Source organism: Polistes dominula, unplaced genomic scaffold, assembly GCF_049000335.1.
Source record: "Polistes dominula isolate Pdom_NZ unplaced genomic scaffold, Pdom_raw_medaka contig_37, whole genome shotgun sequence".
Lineage (NCBI taxonomy): Eukaryota > Metazoa > Arthropoda > Insecta > Hymenoptera > Vespidae > Polistes > Polistes dominula.
The window spans coordinates 3,814,248-3,837,894 of record NW_028301169.1 but is presented as its reverse complement, the minus strand read 5'-3'; the positions used below and the strand labels follow the sequence as shown (position 1 = coordinate 3,837,894).

General features: G+C 28.7%; 2 protein-coding genes across 2 annotated transcripts in view; one reads left to right on the top strand and one right to left on the bottom strand.

The window, feature by feature from the left end:
* The window catches only part of LOC149030442 (uncharacterized), a 194,043-nt gene that overhangs the window by 120,750 nt on the left and 49,646 nt on the right, over nt 1–23,647 (bottom strand). The window lies entirely within an intron of this gene.
* Nucleotides 1,475–3,655, top strand: LOC107066962 (facilitated trehalose transporter Tret1-like). Its single transcript, XM_089179137.1, has 2 exons — nt 1,475–1,978; nt 2,251–3,655. Exons 1-2 carry the CDS (start codon nt 1,885–1,887, stop codon nt 3,612–3,614), a joined length of 1,458 nt encoding a protein of 485 aa, XP_089035263.1. The 5' UTR covers nt 1,475–1,884; the 3' UTR covers nt 3,615–3,655.

Here is a 23,647-nt window from a genome sequence, read left to right as displayed (position 1 = left end):
GTTTTTTCCATTTTAACTTCGTGTATTTTCCCCAAATTATTAATTGTCCAGATGAACACACGAAATGTTTTTCACACTCGAATACACAATTAGGAAAGTAGGTGATATATATGAAAAATAATGATAAATTATACTTCATTTGTTAAACTCAATGAATCATTTTAAAATGCAAAAAGTTGACCAGAATGTTTATGAGTATAAATTATATTTATCGGTAATTTTATCAATTAATACAAAAGAAGTATTATTTAATTGCTATGTGAAATTTTTTATTATTTTTATTTGTAATACAATATAATCTTATCAATAGCTGTAGTATTATCCAGAGTAAAATGTTTAAATATATGTATTATCAAAGTATTTTATTTGTTTATAATTAGATTATAAAACTTTAAAGAAGAAAATGAAATAATTGAAAAAATGTTTTTCACGAGATATAAAGATTACCTTCGTTTTTTTTTTTTTTTTTAAAGAAAACTATATATATTTTTTACAATATTCTTATAGAGCATGAAGAAACCTATAAAAATAATCTACATAACCATGTTATTCTGTCCATTTATTCTCGAGATATTCATATATAAAAATAATTAATTTGTTCACCTTGAATATTTATCATTTGCAATAATATGAAATAATATTTGATACAAAATTTGTAAAACATAAAAAAAGACATGTAGCGATGACAATTTCTTTTGTATTGGTGAAGGTTTAGAGATTCTAAGATCATCTTTATTTTTTAAAATGGTATGACCCATTGTTTTTACTACTTTACGATAGCCAACATTAAGACGATTTTAGTAAATTATTATTAAAATCATTTATAATAAACTGTAATAGTAAAATAAAGGTTTTTACATGACAGAAAATATTCAAAATTGTTTTATTGCTTATTAATATTCCCTATCATTACATTAATATATAAAAGTGTAATTTTGAAATTATTGAAAAACGTAAAGTTTTATTTTGTCCATTGATATGCCCAGTTATCACAGTAGTAATAGAAATATTTTAATCGAATAAAGTTTAAATTCATGGTTATTAGATTTGATAGAGATATCAAATCTGTGATTAATTTAAAAAAGAATAATGTCTTCAATAACATAACAAATAGATCATCTCAATTAACTGAAATTTGGATTAATTGGATGATAAATCTTTAAAAAGTGCTACTCCAAGGCCTTCATAGTTAAAGGCTCATTTCTGATTTGAACAAATCAAAGATATTTTTGAAACATTAAATTAAACACTTATAAAAACATTACGTAACTTACTTACGTACACCCACACATATATATTTACCTTTATATCCGAAGTTATATCCGAGTATAAAAAATGTATATTTTTAGAAAAAATCGTATCATTATCAATTATCGATAATATAACAGATAATTCTGAAAATTATTAAATCTTATTTAATAAATCACGAACTCATACTTTAGTAGATTATCTTATTAGTGCGTAAAATTTAAAGTTAAGCACTTTATTATATATTCTTGAACAAAATGATATATATATATATATATATTGAGAAATTCATTCATTTAAATAAATAATTATTATCGTATCAAAACTAATAAATCATAAAATATTAATAAATATTTGCTAATGAGTGCAAAAAGTGCTCAAATATTTTCAGCTTTATCGCTGCTTCTTATCTAGATGGCACTTCAATCGAAATTATATAATGTGGTCAAATTTGATGCTCAAAGCTAGCGTCAAGCGTCAGCATAAAATCGCACCTTGATACAAAACAAATTTATCATTCAAGACTTCATCATTAAAGTGGGGGAAAATATTAACACGAATAACTGGAATAGATAATATGTATACTTTTCGAACCAAAGTATTCAACACTAGTTGAGCAGCAGTTGTATGTGAAAGATGTCTAACACTAAGAACACGAATATAAATATGAATAAAAAGGAGAAAGTGGAAAAAAATGTTACATGGCCTCAATGGATTGGTGGAATTGGTGGTAAGTTAAATTAAAATGATTCAAGTTTAAAAAAATATATATTTATTAATCTATTACGAATTTGCTTATATTTTTTCTTTTTTTGTTTGTTTCTTAGCAATTTTAATTCAAATAATTATTTATTTTGAATTACGTCAAACGTTTTAATTAGTTCATCGATCTCTTATAATTTGTTTGTTTCTTATTTTATTATTATTTTATTTTATTTTTGTATTATCTTATTTTATTTTGTTCTTATTAATACTATTTTATTTTTTTTATTTTTGTTCCAGTTGGTCTTCAATTAATGCAAATAGGATTAGTGGCAGGATGGTCATCGCCCTACATAGCACAATTATTATCCGGTGAATCGATCATATTGATAACTAAACAAGAAGCAACCATAATTGTATCGCTTGTAAACGTGGGACGAATAATTGGTGGAATTCTTGGTGCAGTTTTTGTTGCATACTTTGGCAGTAGAAAAACAATATTATTTTCCAGTGTACCCATATCATTGTGTTGGATTTTTAAAATAATCGCGAATAACATTGTTTGGTTATATTTGGGAAGATTTCTCGGTGGATTTTATTTGGGAGTGTGTTATACTTGTTTTTCATTGTATTTAGGTGAAATCGCCGATTCAAATATACGAGGTGCATTAGTATTAGTTGGTATGATCGGTATGTCATGTGGTTATTTGTTAATGTCCATCATGGGTCCTTATTTATCATTAATATTATCATCTTCCGTTTGTTTAATCTTAAGTACTATTTATATGTTATTATTTATTTGGTTACCGGACACTCCTCATCATTTGATGATCCAAAAAAGATTTGATAAAGTTAAAAAATCAATTCTATGGTATCATCGTAATTCTAACGTCAATGTAGAATTTTTAAACTTGAAACAATTTATCGAATCTTCCTGCAGCGAATCTATCTGGCAAACCCTTCAAAAATTTAAGATACCGCAAATGAGAAAAGCATTGATAATAACGAACGTTTTATTTTTCTATACTCAATCGTGCGGTATCAATAACATAGCGTTTTATATGGAAATTATTTTGGAAAATGCTGAAGTGACTGTAATTAAACCATCCTTAGTCGTTATAATAATTGCAATATGTGGTATATTCGGTTGTTTGTTATCGATAAGACTGATCGATTATTATGGAAGAAAATTTCTGATGTGTGTCTCATGTTTTGCAATTGCGATATCATTGACAGTATTGGGAATACATTTTGAACTTTTGGAATCAGATATTGATCCAAATAAAATTCAATGGATACCAATAGCTTCGTTTATATTATTTCAAATTGCTGTATTTGCTGGATTATTACCGGTACCTAGTGCTATAGTAGGTGAAATCTTTCCACCTGATATAAAATGCGTAGCTGCCAGTATTTGCAGTATCAATGCAGCCATATTCGCATTCATATCATCCTCGACCTATCAATTCTTCATAGATTTGATGACCGAAAAGTTTACTTATTGGATGTACGCGATACTACTAATTACGGCAATACCAACTACGATTATTTTTTTGCCAGAAACTAAAGGGAAAACTTTGCAAGAAATTCAAGATCAATTGATGAGCAAAGGATCGAAAGAATACAAAAAGGTTAATATTAAAAATGAATTAACAATCATTTAAAGACAATTAATAATTATCTATACGACGTATGTGTCTATAATACTCTCAATTAATTATTATTTATTATTATTTATGTGTATATATGTATAAAATATACTAGTCATAATTATTACGAAAAATATTATAATTGTTCAAGAAAATAATTAAATATAGGATAAAATAAGTATAATAATAAAATAGATGTATATATAATAATAATAATAATTGTATCTTTTTTATTCTAAGAACACTTTCTTCTTATAATTTAGAAACGTTGTATGTATGTATAGTACTATTTCTCTTAGCTATGACGTAAAGCTGCGTAATGTCGGGATGGAACTCGGCCAGTTTCATATTTTACAAGGTAATATTTCAACTACACGCTCGTTGACAGTATTAAATGTAACATAGCTAGAGGGCCACAGTGGCACCGTGGAAATTGGACACTACCTTATCTTGCACAGGTCATTGCCGATGACCCCTTTTATCAAGGCGAATGAACCCCATGAGAATCAATAGACCACCACTAACCACCTTTTTCTACTTTCTTCTTTCTTTTTCATTTCCTTGATATTATCTATTTTAATGATCGTTATTTATCCTTCAACTTGTTTCTTATCGCTTTTACTCATTCACACACATGCACATACGTATACACATAAAAATATTTTATCTTATCATCTTACAGAAATATATTCATAATAATATTTATTTATTTATATAAGTTTTTTGCATTAAATACATTTAAATCGAAATAAAATAATTAAGTAGAAAATTAGTCCTATAATTGTATTTTTCTTTTTTTTTTTGTAAATGACGGCTCTCTAAATTAGAAAAAAATTATTCATTTGTAGATTATTAACTTGATCGAATATCCATTTATTCTCTAATCGTAAAATAAAGAAGACAATTCATTGCTCCAGATATATACATACATGTGTATGTATATAGAGAGATATGTGTGATGTATATATCTATGTATAATGTATATACTTACATATATATCCTATGTAATTCGAGATTGGAGAGAAAAGGTAGCTAATAAATGTCATTTCAGGCCGATGACATTATTTGAAATGAAGCGAATTTTCGAGTTCACGGCATTGGGAGTTGTGTCAAACTAATACTCTTCTAGTTTTATCAACACGTCAAAATTTATCGCAAATAAATTTAATCTGAAGCGAAGTTATGCGTCAAACAAGCTTTTCCGAAATCATGATAAACGGTTAAAGGTCAAGAGAGAAAATCTGGGCATTATTAAGTCGTTAACGTTCTAACCTAATGCAGTAGGACGAAATTATGGTATGTAGAATTTTCATTGTGTTCATACTGTATCTGTCTTTTCATAAATGTATATACGTGTATGGGTCGTGGTCTATGTGTATACGTGTAAAACAATATTTATGTATATCTCTCTCTTTCTTTCTATGTATGTGTGACTATGCGCGAAGGCGGTCGTGTGTAAAGTTTAATTAAAACGCGTGTGCCTTTTTATGCAACATCCGGCGATGTAATAAGTAGAAAGCAACGTTGCTTCTGCTTCTTCGTTGAGCGTTTAATTAAATTAATGAATCCGTTCCCATCGCATATTTTTGTCTAGATGATGCCAAAAGTGCAAAGACCATGCGCCGGTACGTGGACAAAATTTCAAAGACCGTGTTTTTAACTCGTTCATCTACGAGAAATCCATCCGATATTTTCTTTTTTTCTATACTCATTTTTCAATCCACGTATCGGAAAGATAGGAAAAAAAAGAAGAAAAAAATACCAGAGAGAGAGAGAGAGAGAGAGAGAGAAATGTTATGAGTGTCCTAGCTTGGAAATATTTAAATCTATGCACTCTCTCGGTATATTGTGTAATTAATAATAAATAAAATTTTCGTGAAATAAATGATAAATGAATGATTAATAAACCATTATCAAATTTCGACGAGTTATTGTACTTGTGTATTATTTGAATGTTAATATTTACAATATATTTTATTAATTGATATAATATAGAATATTTTAAATATTTATTACATATCAATATCATCGATTTACAATTATTGATATTATAAATAACAAATGAAAATTTCAATTCGTTATGATAAAAGAAAAGAAAAATATTCATTTATCTAATGATGATGCATCATTAATTTCACCGACGATGAACAACGACCTAAAATGACCGAATAATAAAGTTAGTCGGAAATATAAAAGAAAAGAAATGTAAAGAGAAAAATCAAATAATACCTATATATATATAGAAAAAAATACGCACAGGTATAATATGTACGCAAAGTATTAAGAAAATATATGTATACCTACACTTTCTCCTCTAAAAATAAAATAATGTAGAACACAGAAAATATTTTATCGGTACGTATTAAATACCGTAATATCCGAGTAAATAAGCAAGTCAACATCGTTAATAAGTACAATGCGAAAAGCTTGTAGAAATATCTCGACAAAATTATTCCATCGTAATAACTGATTCATTCTCTACGTGTTTGCTTCCGTTTTGCTTGCAGGATAGGTTGATTAAAATAAAAAATTAAAAACAAAAAATATATATATAATCTATATTCTATAAAAATATATATATATATTTAGATATCCCGGCCACGTATTGCTGTAGCTTTGTTATAAAATGTTAATTTAATATAGTTCTTAACTATTAAGTAAATTATAACAACACACAAAATAATACCACAATTACAATAGAATATATAAAATAATAATAGTCGAAAAAAATATAAAAAGTAAGGTTAGTTGTGTCATATGTAAATCTGAAAAAAACGTGAAATAATTGAATTATAATACAGCGCCATCTATTGAAAACTTACAGTACCTAAAGATCTAAATAACCTATAAATAATAAATCCTTAAATTAGCAATACAAAATAAAAATAATCGTAAAAAAAAGCTATCCTATATTCTAAGTTAAAAATAATCACACAAAATAAATAAAATTTCATTAAGTTCGGTTCAGTAGTTTCGAACAATGTTACTTATATATATAAGAAAAAAAATTATAATTTAAGATAAGGCTTTTTTAATTTTTTTTTATTTTAATACATACACCTACACACACATAGACACACACCAGACGCGAAAATGACGACTCAGTATCAATCTGTCTCTGTCTCTCACTCACTCTCACAATTTCCGCGGGAAGTTAGTTAAGCCACATAACGAGCCGAGAGTAATTACTGGACGAGTAAGAGTAATTCGATTGTTCTCGTACAGGTCCTACTAGTCCAGAAGCCCATACTCGTAGAACTAGCAATCGCATTAGAGCTATCTGCGAGCAAACCAAGTTAATTAGTCCAACAGTCTGACTGACCTCCTTCCGTCATTCGACTTTAAAAAAAAATATATATAATTTCATCAGGAAAATGGTGCCGATCGCGTAACCCTTCGCTTCACTTCATCCAACTAAGAATCTAAGTCTTGCACCTGGTACTATTAACGTGTTAACATATTGAACTTACGTACACGATCAGTCAAATACTATTATTATTCAATTTTCTATTTCAAGTCTACGTTCAATGTTAAATATTGTTTTTTCATTGTTGACTTTTTTTATTTTTCTTTATTACGAATTCTAGTAATGTCTGTATTAACACTTTCTCATATTTATTCAATACTATCCAAAAAAAGGTGTTTTCAACGTTTCTCCGAGAAGTCAACAACATATGGTTTTTGTTTCTTCAAACGAGTACGGTATTCATTTTACCAAACATACTCACGTTGTTTGACTTTAGTGATAAGTTGCGAATTCGATATCAAACGTAACTTTACTTTACTTTAATTTACTTTAAAAACATACTTTCTTTTGCTACTATGTATTTAAAGAATAAAACATAATTATCATTAATTGAAATATAAAAAAGTGACTAATATAATAATAATATTATAAAACATATATGTGTATATACAGGTTTAGCAATGATTACATTTATGGTTCTGTAATTATTAATTTTTTGAAGCAAAAACTTCTTTAGAATGGGTGTGATTTGAAAAAATGAAACGTGGTGATGTAGTGGGGGAAAGAAACGGCCTTAATCTAAGTAAGAAGAGAAAAAGAGACAAACATATAGGATTGAGCCTGCGAGAGAATGAGACAGAATGTAGCTATACATACAGTTTTTCTTATTCTCGGTCTCCTCTCTATGCTCTGCTTCGTAGTTATCGCTCACGGTTGTATATTTGTGTGTTTGTGTGCGACTGCATACTACGAAGCATGCACTCATATAATTTCGATCTTAATTTAGAATTTGGAAAGCTATAATTTTTGTCAGCTACTCCCATCCCAAGATCATTACCGGTTCCCTTTGATATATATGGTAAGAATATTATAATAAAAAAAATCCTACAATTATCTTACTCTTGATACTCTGCATTCTTCTCATTCTCTCGAAACTTAATTTTTTGAAGGTTTCACTTTTAACACGTGTGATCTGCACATTCGATTTTTTAAAAACACTCTTTTGTTTTTAATGAACAAAGACTCTTATTTTTGTGCTTATTTTTAAGCTTATAAATAGAAATCAAAAATTGGCTAGTAATAATTGATTATACAACTAAGTTTTTTATTTTTCTTTTATAATTATATATATATATAAATATAAAAAATGATTTAGGTTATTTTATTTTTTTCCTTCGATTTTATGAGAATTATTTGTAATTGCGAATACTTTGTTTTTCTATTGCTATTTAATAAATTATTTTATTTATTATATTTAAATTATTAAAAGATTATTGGTATCAATTAATTTTCCTTAAATTGTTGGTAGATTTGGTATTAAAGGTGTTAATAGTAAATCGTAGAATATCTAACATAAGATTTTTCTTCGTTCGCGTGACGACGTCATATAAAAGACAATAAAGCAACCGCGATCACTCATCCGTAATTTCTGTTATCTCTTTTGTCTGTTGGTTTCCTTTTCTTTTCTTTTTTACCACAGAGATCCATTAATTAGAAAAGTAATTAAAAAATTAGAAAGAAAGAAAAAGCATCAACGACGTTATCATTGATTTTTAAATGAGACAATTAAAATTCATAGATAAATATTGCTTCTTTTACATGCTCGTATAAACATTTGTATGTAATCCTACGTTGTCAATGAACCCACGTTATTCGACATTGAATTACCGTGAATGCATTTGCAACATATACTAACTTTGCTAATTGTAATTATTAAAATATTTTTTTCTGAATGTTCTTGTTTCTTTTTTCATTAAAAAAAAAAAATAAAAAAATTATTACTTTCCTATGTCAATAATTAAAGAAATAATTTTATTAACATTATTAATATTTTTTATTATTTATGAACACCCTGTATATTTTCTAGGATAACGAGTTTTCCCCATGGGGGATTTATCGGCTCTTATATTTTTTTTTCTAACGATATTTCTATCCCTTCGTAAACGAGTTTTCGAAAGTTATCTTCAAATTCAACGAACCTCAAGACGATCGTTTTCACTCTCGCTCGAAGAAAAAAAAGGAAATAAATAAAAAGAGGCCAAAGAAAAAAAAGAGAAAAATTTCCCCTTATTTTCCGAGGGTTTTTGTTCTATCAGCACGATTTCCTTTATCTTTTATCAATGTATTATATATTATATTCTTATCTAGTACAAAAAATCAAAGACTCGCGAATGATGTTCGCATTGGTATGCGTTGAATCCAGTTAGAGGAACTATAAAAGATGAACGTGCTTGACGAATTCCGAATTTTCTTCAAATTTCTGACATATTGAAAGTCAAAGGAAATACTAGCGATCGTGGGCACGCAAAAAAAAGTCGATACATTTTATTGAATTGGTCAACGAATAATAACGTTAATGTTTACCGGTTTATATTTAAATTAATAAGATTTACATTTTTCAATATTTAATATCTAACAAAGGCATCATCAGAATTTTCAAATACCAAATTTTTTGTTAGTTGTAAGAGTTCATACACTGTTAAAAAACAATAAGACCCAATACTCAATAGTTTGCAAGAAAAAAAGAGAGAATTTTAACATGTATATTTATGTACTACTTTGTTTCATGTTAAAAAGGGAAAATAAATTTTTTACAGTTTGATTCCGAAAAAAAGAATAAGAAATTATAGAAAAAATATACGCGAGTTAGGTGAAAGAAAGTTCTCAAGCCTAAAAAACGGCGATAAATTGAAAAATTGTTGGCCTACCAACCAAGAGGGTTGAAAAGTTCTGAAAAGTTCGAAAAAAGGAAACCCTAATGAACTACGATATAGCGTAGAGTTTAAAAACAAATTGATTCAATAGAATACCACATGAATAAAAATAAATTATAAACAAATAATTTTTGATTTATTTTATATTATATATATTTTAAATAAAAACAAGAATAATATACAATACTTTATCTATTAAAACATTGTAATATTTCAAATAATCAATTAACCAAGGATAAAATAATTTTTATATCGAAAATTTTCAATATTAATTATTATTGTTCGATCCAATGCAACGAATAATTCATTTGTTACGCTTTAAAATGTAACAATTTATTCTTACACAAAATATTACAATAATTCTTTCTCTCTATAAAGTTAATAATTCTGACATAATAATGCATTATTTTATCCATCAGTCAGAAAAAATTAAAAAAAGAAATACAAAACGGAAATAACAATAAACGCATATTAGACTTTGATATATCAGCTTGGTTACACATACACACACTCACATATATATATATATATATATATATATATCAAAATTAGATAGAAATACCAAATGCAATTTTCTAACGTGAATATCCTTTTGCCTTAGATATTAAAAAAAAAATAAATCCAAATGAAAAAACCTAGTCGTCTCGAAGACACGGATGATCGATGGTGAAGAGGATTAAAAAGAAAAAAAAAGAAAAACTAAGAGGTACGACAAAAGAAAGATAGAGGGAGATGGGAATAGGGGGATGGAGGATGGAGTGTAAGGAAGGGTGGGGAATGTAGAAACCGAATCGGTGACCTACAATCGTGAAGAACGATTTTCAAAGATTCCTTGGGAACATCGTAGGTAGTAACATCGTGGTAGGATTAATGATCCGATAATGTACCTAGTGGTCCGATTAACTTTACATCCTTGGATTAACTTTACGATAGAAAGTAAATTCAGTGTAGAAATGTACAATTATATGGAGGGGGAGAGAACTTGGAAAGGGAACGGGAGTTGTAGCATTTTTACCGAACTCATTAAAATAACGAAAAAATTTGTTATTGTCAGAAAACTGTTCTGTTATTTTTCTCTATTCTTTTTAAATTCATTATTTTTAATAGAGTAATTTTAATTTTAAAAATAAAAGACACAATAGGTCGTGATTTTAAACGTCTAGGTAAACATTTCCAACGAATTTGAGCGAAAAATTTATCGTTTTATTTAATTTATTTGTTTAAAAATGATTATTAAAAATTGAACGTAATGCATATACTATATATGAGTTTAATAATCATAATGAGGAAAGTTTTTACAGATTTTTAAGATAAATGTGAAATAAAATTAAAGGTATTTATATTTAACGACTATTAAAATGACGGAATAAGAAGAAAAGGAAAAAAATGAGGTAAAAGAAAAAAAGAAAATAAATTAGAAAGAAGAAGAGAACGATAAAAACACTGTGGCAAGGATATCACGTTGACCCATTAGAACCCCATCAACCTAGAAGAAATCCCTTTGGGAATATATACCTTCATGCTGTTTTCTCCACAGAATTCATTTTCTCTAACGAACAAACATTTCCTCTCCTTGTATAAGACCTGGAAAATTTCTCCAACAATTTATACACATGGGAGAAAGTAGATTTATCATAATTTCAAGACAATTTTTATTCATTTGATTAGTTATTTTGATAATTTTTCCTTAAACAAATAATCAATAAATATATAGAAATATTTTTGAAAGTATACAAAATTAATTGTCAATATTTATAAAAGATAATTTAAAATTTTAGATCCTGGTAAATATTAATATTTAATAATAAATACTAATCATCTATTGATAAATAATTATTTTTCTCTTTATACAATATAATTATTAAATAATTATAATAATATAAGTAACAGTTTATTTCAGTTCATAACCTCAAAAAAATAAAATTGGTTTACAATTGTTTCTTTCCTTTTCTTCCCTTTTTAAAATACAAACTTTATTTTCTTTTTTTTTTTTAATTTTTACGAAGTTTATTTATTATTTATTCATCCATTTGTCTTTCATTTTCATTCATACTGCAATATTATATTTTATTACAAATATAATATACATGTATAATGACCATTTAAACTTAATACAAATATTAAATTAAGATTATTTTAATATTTATTTATAATATCGACCTAATATAAATAACCATTAAAAAAAAATCCAAAAAAAAATCAAACTATTTATATACTTACGTATAAAACCATGATCTTTTAAAATAATCAATTATTATCGTTATTCGCATAATGTAATAATAACACAAAAATGTTGTTACCTTAAACGTTTAAAACATTTTATTATAAACTAACGTCGTATAAAATTAAATAATAATTCATTATTATTGATCATTATTATTAGTCGACTAAGCGTTGGCCCGTCTAGTTGAGTTTCGTAATGACAAAGTTGAATAATGAACGAAATTAATTGACAAACGCATCAGCACTGATGATGCAAAGAGGCAAAAAGGGGTAAAAGGAGGGGGAAGGGGTGGTGGAGAAGGTAAGCTAGAGAGGAAAAGAGAGAGGGAAAGAGAGAGAGAGAGAGATGATACCAGAAAGGTATCATCGATCGTCGAATTTCACAGACTTGATCGTCGAATATAGTAAAATGAGTAGGGTGAAATATATCGAGGAAACGTGTATAGATAAAAGGGTGTATAGTAGTTATGGGTATATACGAGAAATCGAGGATATATAGAAATTTTAAAATCGAACTCACACGCACCCATACAATTCGGTGTAACAATGGAAAACGCGATCTCATTACTCCTGTATGCCTCATTGTATTGGCATTAACGATAAATTGATCATGATATATATATAATCAATATTCGTCGTACCAAAGGAATCAGTATTGTCAAGAAAATTTGACATTTTCAGAAGATATCTAAATCAATTTTATAACTGTTCTTATTTTTGATTTTTTTTTTTTTGTATATGTTAATATATCTAATATATATTTAACATTAAACGAAAAGATAATTTGTAAAAATTCTGTAACGTGGAAAATAAATTCGGATAAAAAATGCATAAATGACAATTTATTTTTAAGTAAAAGACAACATTTTCTTCTCGCTATCCAATTAAGCAAAAATCTCATTCTATACGAAGTTCTATGCTTTTGTTTTTTTATAGCATATAAAATATACGTATATGAAGTGTCGATGGGTTTAATGTTAATATACGAGAATGGATTTAAAATAATTTTTAATCAATTTTATATCAAAAATAAAAAAAACGAAGTATCTACGTTAAACTGCTCAAAACTTTTCAACTATTGTTTAGAATATAATATTTTATTCGTAAATATTCGTATATATATATAAAAAAAATAAGAACAAATAATAAATAGGAACGGAAACAAACACAAAATAAAAAAAAAGATGTATGCAATTCGCAAATATTACAATGCAAATTTTATCAAATTTATTCGATGTCAGGAACGAAAAATTAAAATTAAGTTACATCATTCGTATCAAAGTTACTTGAGTAATCGTTCAGTTTTATATAACAAAGATAATTATAAAACAAATAATCTCAATATTCTAAATTATATTATACTATAATAATTCATTCTCGGATATTCATATCATGCAACATCTATCACGATACCGTATATGTTAAGATTTCTTTGTACTATGTTAAATCAATAATAATTAATGTTGGAATGGTTTGCTAATTAATATCTATATATTATCTCGAATTCAACTGCAAATAACGTAATCTAAAGTCAAATGGAATATACATTGTGTGTTTTGTTACATGTAACTCCATCTAACGACAAAATGATCAATTATAGTTGTATTCCTATAAACTTTATAATTTAATTATATTTCTTTATAATATTTTAATAATGTTTATTTAAAATTATAATTTAATAAAGTAAAAAAAGATAAAATTATATCTATAATTGTTTAAATTATTAATTAAATAATCTTCACGTTTCATGTTAATTTCTTAACGTTTCAAAATTATTTCTTACCACGTCGTATTTATTAAACTTCTTAATTATTTATTATTAAATCGTACTTCTTCACACACACTTTTCATAACTTTTCAAAACAATACAATACCAAATGCACCCCACTTGTCCTTTCATTGGTTATACATACTCATCATCTCCCACCTCCACCCCCTATAGTCTTTCGTCATTACGTTATACCGTCTTTCTCGAAACTTCCCGATCATTCCCGAACATAAAAAATCTATATTACTCGTTTATTTCTAATAGGGAATATTCGAGAAGTTTCGGTAAGACGACGAAACACTTTAGATTACAGATTCAAGTGGTATCATTTTACAAAATAAAACAAATGCGTCCCCCTTTTAAAGAAACGATTTCTTTCATTCCACAATAAATTATCATACACACATACTCATCATATTATCACAACACGATAAAAAATAATAACATTTTCCTTAGATTTTTTTATAAGAAAATCATCTTTGGTTATTTTTAGGAATATCGATACATGCAATTTTAATGCTAATCACTGTTCATTATCTATATCTTAAATTTCTATTCGTTCACACGAGACAAAAAAACATTGTATTTTTGTTTAATTTCTCATTCCCCAACATTCTTAATTTTCTTTTTTCTTCTTTCTCGTTATAGTATTAAGATATTGATACTGTTCAGGGGCACCATTAGTGTGACCGCCTGAAAAAAGGTGATTTTTCGGAATTTTTTTTACAGAAAACTACTGCATGGAATGTTTTAATTTTTTAAGATGATATTTGTGTATATGTAATGAAAATATGACAACATTTTTAGACCGAAAAATTGAAAATTAAGCTTAAAATGAAAATTAAGTTATTCGCAATCTCCCAAGGATAAAAAAAAAGTCTCCTCCTCCAAAGCTGCAGTTTTAGCAACCTTCACAGTGCATGAAATCAAAAAAACCAAAAAGTTTATTAAACTAGAAGAAATTTCCTGTACCATGAACCTCAGTCGAAATGAAATATTGAAATTTAACAAAATGACGGAGTTTTAAAAAAAGTTTCAAATTTCACGCGAAAATTTGATGATTTTTAGCCTGCTAAAATTACATTTTTTATTTGATCAGAAAACGGTATGTTCATGGTATGCAGAAATATATATAAAAGAAACTGCAACAAGAATCAAATCGATCGGATGATTTGTCTTCGAGTTATAATTGCAACAAATTAGGAAAATGTAGTATCGAAAAAGACGCGTTTAAATTTTAGGTTACTAATTTCACCGTTATAAATAAAAAAATATTAGATAGCTGTAACTCAAAAACTATTTGAGATATGCAATTGAAATTTTAGTATGTTATTTTTAAAGATGTAGATTATCTAAATACGCAAAAAAGAAAAATTCGATTTTTTCAAAATTTCACAATAATGGAGCCCCTTAATAACAATAAAATATTAAATAAATAATATTTTAAACAAATAACCGACATTGTTGTATTTTCAAATTAAAAAAAAAAACAAGAAACAAAAAATTATACATTTTATATATTTACAGATAATGTGATAATATTTTTATATCTGAAAATATTGATTTTTATCATATTTTAAATAAATAAACGACAATATCGCACTTTTAAAGAGAGAAATAAAAAAAAGAAAGAAATTAAATATTTTTTATTAAAAATAAATAAATTATTACTATTGTTGTTAATTTGTGAATAATATAGAATATGAATGTGAATAATAAGATATAATTAACAAAAATTAAAAACGGAGATAAAAAATCTGAAAAAAAGTAGAGAAAGAAGAAGGACAAAAAGCAAAAAAAAAGAATTTAAAAAAAAAAGGGAAGAAGGAAAAAAAATCAAATCTCATCGATTTGAAAGGTAAAAAAAAACAAATTTATTCGCATTTATTTCGAGCAGTAAGGCGTTATGAGAACAAGCTTTTTTTCTGCGCTAGGTATAACTTGTATAAAAAAAAAAAAAAAAAAAAAAAAAAGAAGAAGAATAAAAAAGCAAACCAAAACGTCAAAACAAAAAAAAGAAAGGGTGGGTGGGTAGATGGGGAGGGGGTCTGCAATCGAGGTAAATTTCTCGCGGCACTTCTCGCGTCGAGGGGACGAGGAGGGAACGAACACTCGATGTAATTAACGGAGCGCGAAGGAAAAGCCAACTTTCCATCGTCTAATTGTAAGCAGTTAAAGGTAATTTCTCTCCTTTCGAGGTTGTTTTCACAAAAAAAAGAAAAAGAAAAAGAAAGAAAGAAAAAAAAGGGGAAAAACAAACAAGAAAAATCTTTTCAAAAGAAAAACAGAGAAAGAGAAAGGGAAAGAAGAATTTTATGATTATGTTTGCAAGTCACAGATGCACCAACGTTGACTTAAATTTACTTGAAAAAAAAAAACAAAAAACAAAAAAACGTAAGAAAGACATATACTTTTTTTTATTTTTTTTTTTTATATTTCGTCATCGAGAAAGAAAAAAAAAGGAAAAAAATAATAATTACCTAAAAATATGAAAAAACAAAAAGAAAAGAAGGATATTAATTTTGAAATATTTTAAACAGGAAAAAAGAAAAAAATAATTGACGTAATCACATTGAAATATATGAAAATGTTTCAAACGATAAAATAATATTTAGTTGTATCGTTTGTTTTACTTAAGTAACGTCAACCCCATAGAGAAAAAAATATACGTGTATATCTCACGAAAAAGAAAGAAAAATGTTGATGTACACTACGGTGAGTTTATCAGAAAGTTAAGAGGAAAGAGAAAGGAATAAAGGAAAAGGAACTTACTACCTCGAGAATCCGACATCCATGAAAACTTATCTATCTTCACCGAAATCTCTTCAAAATCTTCCTAAATGAGGATTTAACAATGGTACGATAAACGGAATTCGCCATTCTCTTGCAAGTTGGTACGGAAGTAGATCCTTTAAATCGTCGGATTTATTTGGCTCGACTACTATGCTTGCAGCAAGATTAAACGAAGAAATCCTATAAATAAAATTTAGAAAAATATTTTATTTCTCTTTGGTATGTTCCGACCCGAATTAAAGTATCGCTAATTATTTTTAACGATTAAAATAAATTCTAAAAAAAAAAGTAAATAAAAATACAGAAACAGAGAGAGAGAGAGAGAAAGAAACAAAAACTAAACACAAAAACAGGGTAGAAAAATAATATTATTCGTCAATTTTAATTAAATATAAAAGTACTTAAAATAGTTCAGAAAAATTTGCAGTTATTAACCCATTTTAACAAAACGTTTTTACAAACTTTGGTTTCATGTAGATTACACTTTTCTTTTTTTTTTTTTTTGAAATACAATTTACACTTGAACGCGTCATCATTTGGTTGTTTTCTTGTTGAAAACATTGCAAAATGTAATAATATAATTCTTATTTAACTATGACGTTTTTAAAAGTTGACTTAATAGTACTAAGAAAACTTCGTTCTCAAAGGGCTTCCTTTCCGGCAACATTTAAGTTCACAGTTAAGAACAACCCCCAAAGTCCGTTTTTCTTTCTCTCTCTCTCTTTCTTTCTCTCTTTCTCTTTCTCTTTCTCTCTCTCTCTTTCTCTTTCTCTTACTCTCTCCTTCTCTCTCCTTCTCTCTCCTTCTCTCTCTTTCTCTCTCTTTCTCTCTCTTTCTCTCTCTTTCTCTCTCTTTCTCTCTCCCTCTCTCTCTCTCTCTCTCTCTCTCTCTCTCTCTCTCTCTCTCTCTCTCTCTCTCTCTACTCCTGACCGTCGAGGATCCTTATGTCATCCCCCTGTGTGGTTAAAAGTCATCACCACGACTTTTAGTCTTCTATACGCGTGATCGTGAAACTGCATCTACTTTAAATGTCATCCTGAGTTACTACCCTCGAATTACTTAAGTTCTATTTACTTACTTATTTACTTTAACCCCAAAACCTGAAAAGTAAACTTTATATAGGTGTGTAATACGATATATAATTAGAGTAAATTACGTTTTTTTGTTTTATATGTTTTTATTGAATCATATAACCAAATGATTTAAAAATTATTTTATTTTATTCAATTCCTAAAACAATTTTATCACTGCTAATTTTGAGCTGAATTATTTTTCCATATGGTTGTTGACAAAAGAGAAATGCATCTTTCTACATATTAATTTACACATTTAAAATTTCCAAACCAGCTTTGTGCTATACGTACTGATACTGCATTAAACTTTATGTTCATAAATATCGATAATATTTTACCAGTCTTATTTGTATTCTTCCCTTTTCTATAATACAATTTTTTTCAATTCATAAAATTTCGTATTTATTTTTTACTTATTTTTAAGAAACAATAATTTGATTGAATAAACTATAATATCATTAATTTATTTTAATTATTTTACAATATGTCAGTTTTAAAATGCACGCGAGTAATACCAGACCTGAATAATCAGAATGTGTTATGCAATTCTAGAATTATTTACATGAAAAATACGAAGAAATTATTCTTAAATACGACAGTATAATATTATATTATAAAAATAAATAATATTCTACAATATGTAATTAAATATTATATAATATAAGTATATAGTAATATTTTACGTGTTATAAAAAAAAATGTCGGAAAAAAAATAATATTTAATATACATACAATAATATACAATAAACATACAATAGGTATACACTGATTAATAAAATTTTTAATATTAAAAATGGAAATAAACTATAATTCACGGCTTACGTTACGTGCTACGCAACATACCACCCCCCTTGAACGGGTATCTTCCAACAATGACTTCTCACACAATTCAATATTAATCATCACATGTTATTACTATGATTGGTGGTAGATATCCAAACTTGCTCAATTAAGTTCTTTCAATCTCCGTGTTATTGAGCAATGGAGAAAGTGTTTTAATGCTACGCTTTAAATGGCCATTGGCAGTTTTCACCGTCACCACACGCGTTATGCCGTCAGAACCCGTATGCAAATTGACACTCGACCTAATGGCCACTTGAGGGGAGAGGTATTACCTTCCCTCAGAATGACGAGTGTTCCTAACCTTATGTTATTAGTTGTACCCCTGTGCCATTTTTTACGCACAGTTTGCTCGTTCAAATATTCCTTGTTCCATCGAGTCCAAAAATGTAGTCGCATTTGCTGCACATGTTGCCATTGCGTTAGTCGGCCGCATGGTATATCCCTGTAATCGTGATCTGGCAAACTTATTAACGAGTCACCTATCAGGAAATGCCTAAGTGTAAGAGCACGCAGATTATTTGGATCATTGGATAGAAGTGTAAAGAATGAAATGAAAAAAACTTAACGCCATCGTTCGCCAATTGAAGAAAGACGCACAACTGTATTTCATTCGCAGCGCCCATTAAGTTCGTTGCATTATCAAAATATGCATGTATGTCCGAACATTTCCCCCAGCGAGCTCTAAATCTTCTTAATGAAACGAAAAGAATGATTCGGTCGTCAAGTCGCTCACTAATTCTAGATATACTGTCTTTGTGGCGAAGCAAACGAATACTGCCACGTATACCTTAATACGTCCACGATTCCGATGTTGTCTTTCTTTTATAGTGTTTGCTCAATGAGCCAAAATTTCTCTATTTGTTCCTGTAATTCAATGCTGGCAGTATGACATTTGATATTTCATGGAGTGCACGTGTTTACATTCGTTACCACGATCCACCCTAATCGCGTGTTTTGTAAGGCTATGGATTCGTTGATTTGGAGAAGGTGACCGGCGCGCCATAAGGCATATAAAATAGACGTACCGAGAATTGCGTCTACCCTTGCCGATTGGCCGAAACCGGGATCAGCAAGTGGAATGTTTGAAGGTATAGCTAAAACCCCCGATGGTATTGGTTGCGATGGCGAAATGTTGGCTAGGCTCGGCAAGATTAAAAATTTTAGTTCAACTGCGTATTTCTCTACCCGCGCCTGCATTGTAGTTACGATGGCCTTGTTGACATTAGTTTCGGTTTTATTTATTCCGGCTAATGGTATATTCACACTTTGCTGGGTGATTCGCAACTTGCTTGTAAAATGGGTTGTAAAATTGTTCACATATAAATGTGTCATGATTACCCGAGCATAAGAAGCATGAAGTGGGAGTTCGCGATAAATAGATTTTCACTGCGTTCCGGTGTGGCATTTCCTTGTGATGGTCTTTTGCGGATTTGAATAATGGGAGCTTTTTTATGTTGTGTTTCGATAGTTTCCGTACCGAGATGTCGATTTAAGTGAATTTTTTGTGCGGCTCTTTCCTGTGTCTCTGAGACTCTTTGAGGGCTATAAATTTGTTAGTATTTCTCCGGACTCAAACAAGAAATCAGCAAGCTGTTCTACGGTTGGTAGTTCCCGTTTGGGACGATGCTTCTCCCAATCATACCTTGTCTGATCGTCCATTCGCGAAACTACCGTATATATGGGGAAAGCATCATAGAAATTCATTTTGGTCGACTTTAATGCCTTATAGTTAGAAATAAGGGTGATTGCGGCCTCGGTTAATGATTCTGGCGATTGCTTACTTATCCTTGGACACTCTTGAATTGCCTTTACATATTTATTAATTAATACGATAGGATTGTTCTTCTTCTTTCTTCTTTCTTCAAAGATAGGCACAATTGCCTGTTCCTCATCGCAACTCCCCAGGCGAGTCGTCGGAATTCTTTGAGCCTGTTCTAGGTTTTTACGTCGGGCAGGGGGACTTAACCTAACCTTTCACAACCCTCATCCTTTATCCGGGCTTGGGACCGGCAACATAACCAAACTGAGCTACTCAATCCACCCAGTGATCATGCAGGTGGATTAAAGTGTTAACGGCACACGGTGTTCCCAAGCGGGTCACTCATCCAAGTACTAACCGTGCCCAATACTGCTTAATGTTAATGATCGAATGAGATCTTGTGTTCTTAGCACGGCTATGGCCGTTAACGATAGGATTGTTGTAACATGATTCTAATAAATCCCAGGCTACACGATAATTTTCTTCGGTAATTGCTAAATCCCATACTCGTTTTTCTGCATTGCCCGATAAGTAGGACATTAAATATGAAAATTTTTGATTATTTGATTAAATATGAATTTTTCTATATCAGACAATTCTGAGTTTTTACCAATAGGTGATTGGAACTTCTCGGAAAAACTCGGCTAGTCCTCGTACCGACCGTTAAAATGCGGTAAACTCATTGATGTTAATTGTCTAGGCCTGTTGTACCTCGGAAGCTTATACGTATCGATTTATGGACCCGCGGAGACCACTGCTACCGGGTTATTAACTGACGGATTAGTACTGGTTGTCGTAGCACGCTCGAAGTCTTGCACTATCTTTCGCGCCCTTATTACCGATTTTTCAACTGACTCCCGAATTTCATCACGCTCGCTTATGTATGACTCCCAAGTTTCCTCTAACGCGAAATCTATCAATGCGGCTTAGACGTTTTCGAATTCTGTTAAGTCTGACTCGATCTGTTCTATTTCTGATTTTAACAGTTCTATGTCTTCATCATCAGGGTTGCCTAAATCCATTATAAATTTTTTGAATCTCGTGAATTTACTTTTTAACGAAGCACGTTTCCGTTTAAGCTGCGATTCGGTACATTCCTTAATGGGTTGAAACATTTTCACAATATCGCAGAACGATGCTGCGATTGTTGTGATGCCTCGTGTATACTGCTACTGCATGTATACTGTTACTACGGCTGCAACTGCTGCTGCGTGTATACAGTTAATGCGTGTATGCCGCTTCTGCTACTGCTGTTGCTGCTGCTTCTTCTCGAGGTCTGTTTCTTCTTGTAGTCGATGTTATGTGGTTCTTGAGTTGTATGAAAGTGAGAGCATGCTTGGTTTTTTGAGGGTTTTTATATCCAAAATCCCGAAATCCCTTCCCCAACTTGATTGACAAATAGTAGATTGACAAATAGTAGATTGACAAATAGTAGAAGGGTTCCCCCACCGGGTTCTACCGATGGAAGAAGTTATGTTTTCAGTAAGGGCTACAGAAGTTTAAGTATAAAGGAATTGAACAATGAACTCCTATGAACAATGGTCTTTCTTTCTGTGTTATCGCATATTTACATAGTATCATTTAGTATTTAAATAATATTTTAATATAGTATAATAATATTTTATAATATAGTATACTAAAGTATTTATAATAAAATATTATTTATCTTATATATCAATTCGCCATCCCAATTTAATCCTAAAACCTCAGCAAAAAGATATTTGATACGATTTAAATAAATCATTAAATCATTGACTTGTACTATTTAAAATTAAAAAAAGAAAAAAATACAAGCAACCCAAACTTCGTATCGACTCTTATCAGTCCATAATTGTTATTACTAAATAATATTAACGAATAAATATTAAACAAAGTTAATTTTCCTTTTTTGTTATTCTTTTTTTCATACATTGCTTGGTCGGTATAATACAGTAGATATATGGATTTAAAAAAAGAAGCAAAACAAACTCGTGAATTATGGCCAATAGAATAGCCTCAAAAACGCGAATGTTAAATTTTATATACTGCAAGTGATTGAAAATATCTAAAAAAAAAACATGGAAATTATACAATGAAATGAAACGAAAAAAAAAATTAAAACTAGATATACCGTTTTAATGACAGTCTGTTGAAAAAGTTTGACAAATGTTAATTATTGTCATAATTCTTTAATTCTTTAATTCTCTTTTTTCTCACTGTCTCTCTCTTTCTTTCTTTGCCTTTTAATTTCATTCTTATCTTCTTGATTCATCCTTAAAAGTTTTTTCTTGATCCAAAATTCGTAGAACGAGTCCTTACAAAACTTTTCTTTACGCGTTGTCTTAGTGGCACTTCAACAGTCTTTCTCTAGCGAGAAAGTAGATTGTACATTTTACTTCAGAAAATCTTGAAAATCCTTGAATGAAATCCTTGAAAAGACTGGACTCTTCGATTCTATCTCGGTAAATCCACGTCCTACTTATTTCACAGAAAATTCCTTCCTAATTCGACAAAAGTTACAACTTCGATCGTTTTTCACTAATAAAAATTTTTCAAGTATCCAAATGTTTTTTAATAGAAGAAATAATAGTGTTACTTCCTTTTTGTTTTTGTTTTTTTTTTAATTATAAAATATTTAAAGTGTTTAAATATAAATGAAATACTAATTATTTTTTTGAAATATAAAACACTATTAAAAGCTTGATAATTAACAAAAAAATAACTACTTAGTGTTATTTAAAATTGATAAGAAATATTTTTATTAAGTTTATTATCTATTTTTTATTTCAATTTTTTTATTTAGATACCAAATATCGAACACTTTTAATCAAATATATAATAAAATGATCGATTAAAAATATAAATTAATAAACTATTTCGACATTGTAAATTAATCCTAGCGTAAAAGAATTAATCCAAATGTCAGAAGAAAAATAAACAAAAAAATAATATATATTCTCTCTCTTAAAATTCGTTTGCGAAAAAAAAGAAAAAAAAAACCATGAATAAGTAAATAAAAAAAAATCATCAACGACGAAACACCGCAAAGAGTGAAATGCATAAGAGCACGATTTAAAAAAAAAAAAAAAAAGAAAAAAACTGAAGAGAAAATGAAAAAGAGTATGCTCGGTAGTATAGAATAAAATTTCATGAAAATAGAACTTACATATAAAAATGCACAGCCGCCCTTAAAACATTGCGTATATGATATTTAAGTACGTTAACATTTGAATTACTTTTTATTTATTACAACATTAATCTCACAATTTCTCGAACTATTTAAAATAGTTATCGTGCTTCGATTTTGATGTATGATGGGCATACCAAACACGACGATGATTCAAATTCGATGATGCTTTGATTAAAATACGAACGTCAATATGACACACATATACGTACGTAACCTGTGATGGATGTGATGTATTTGATT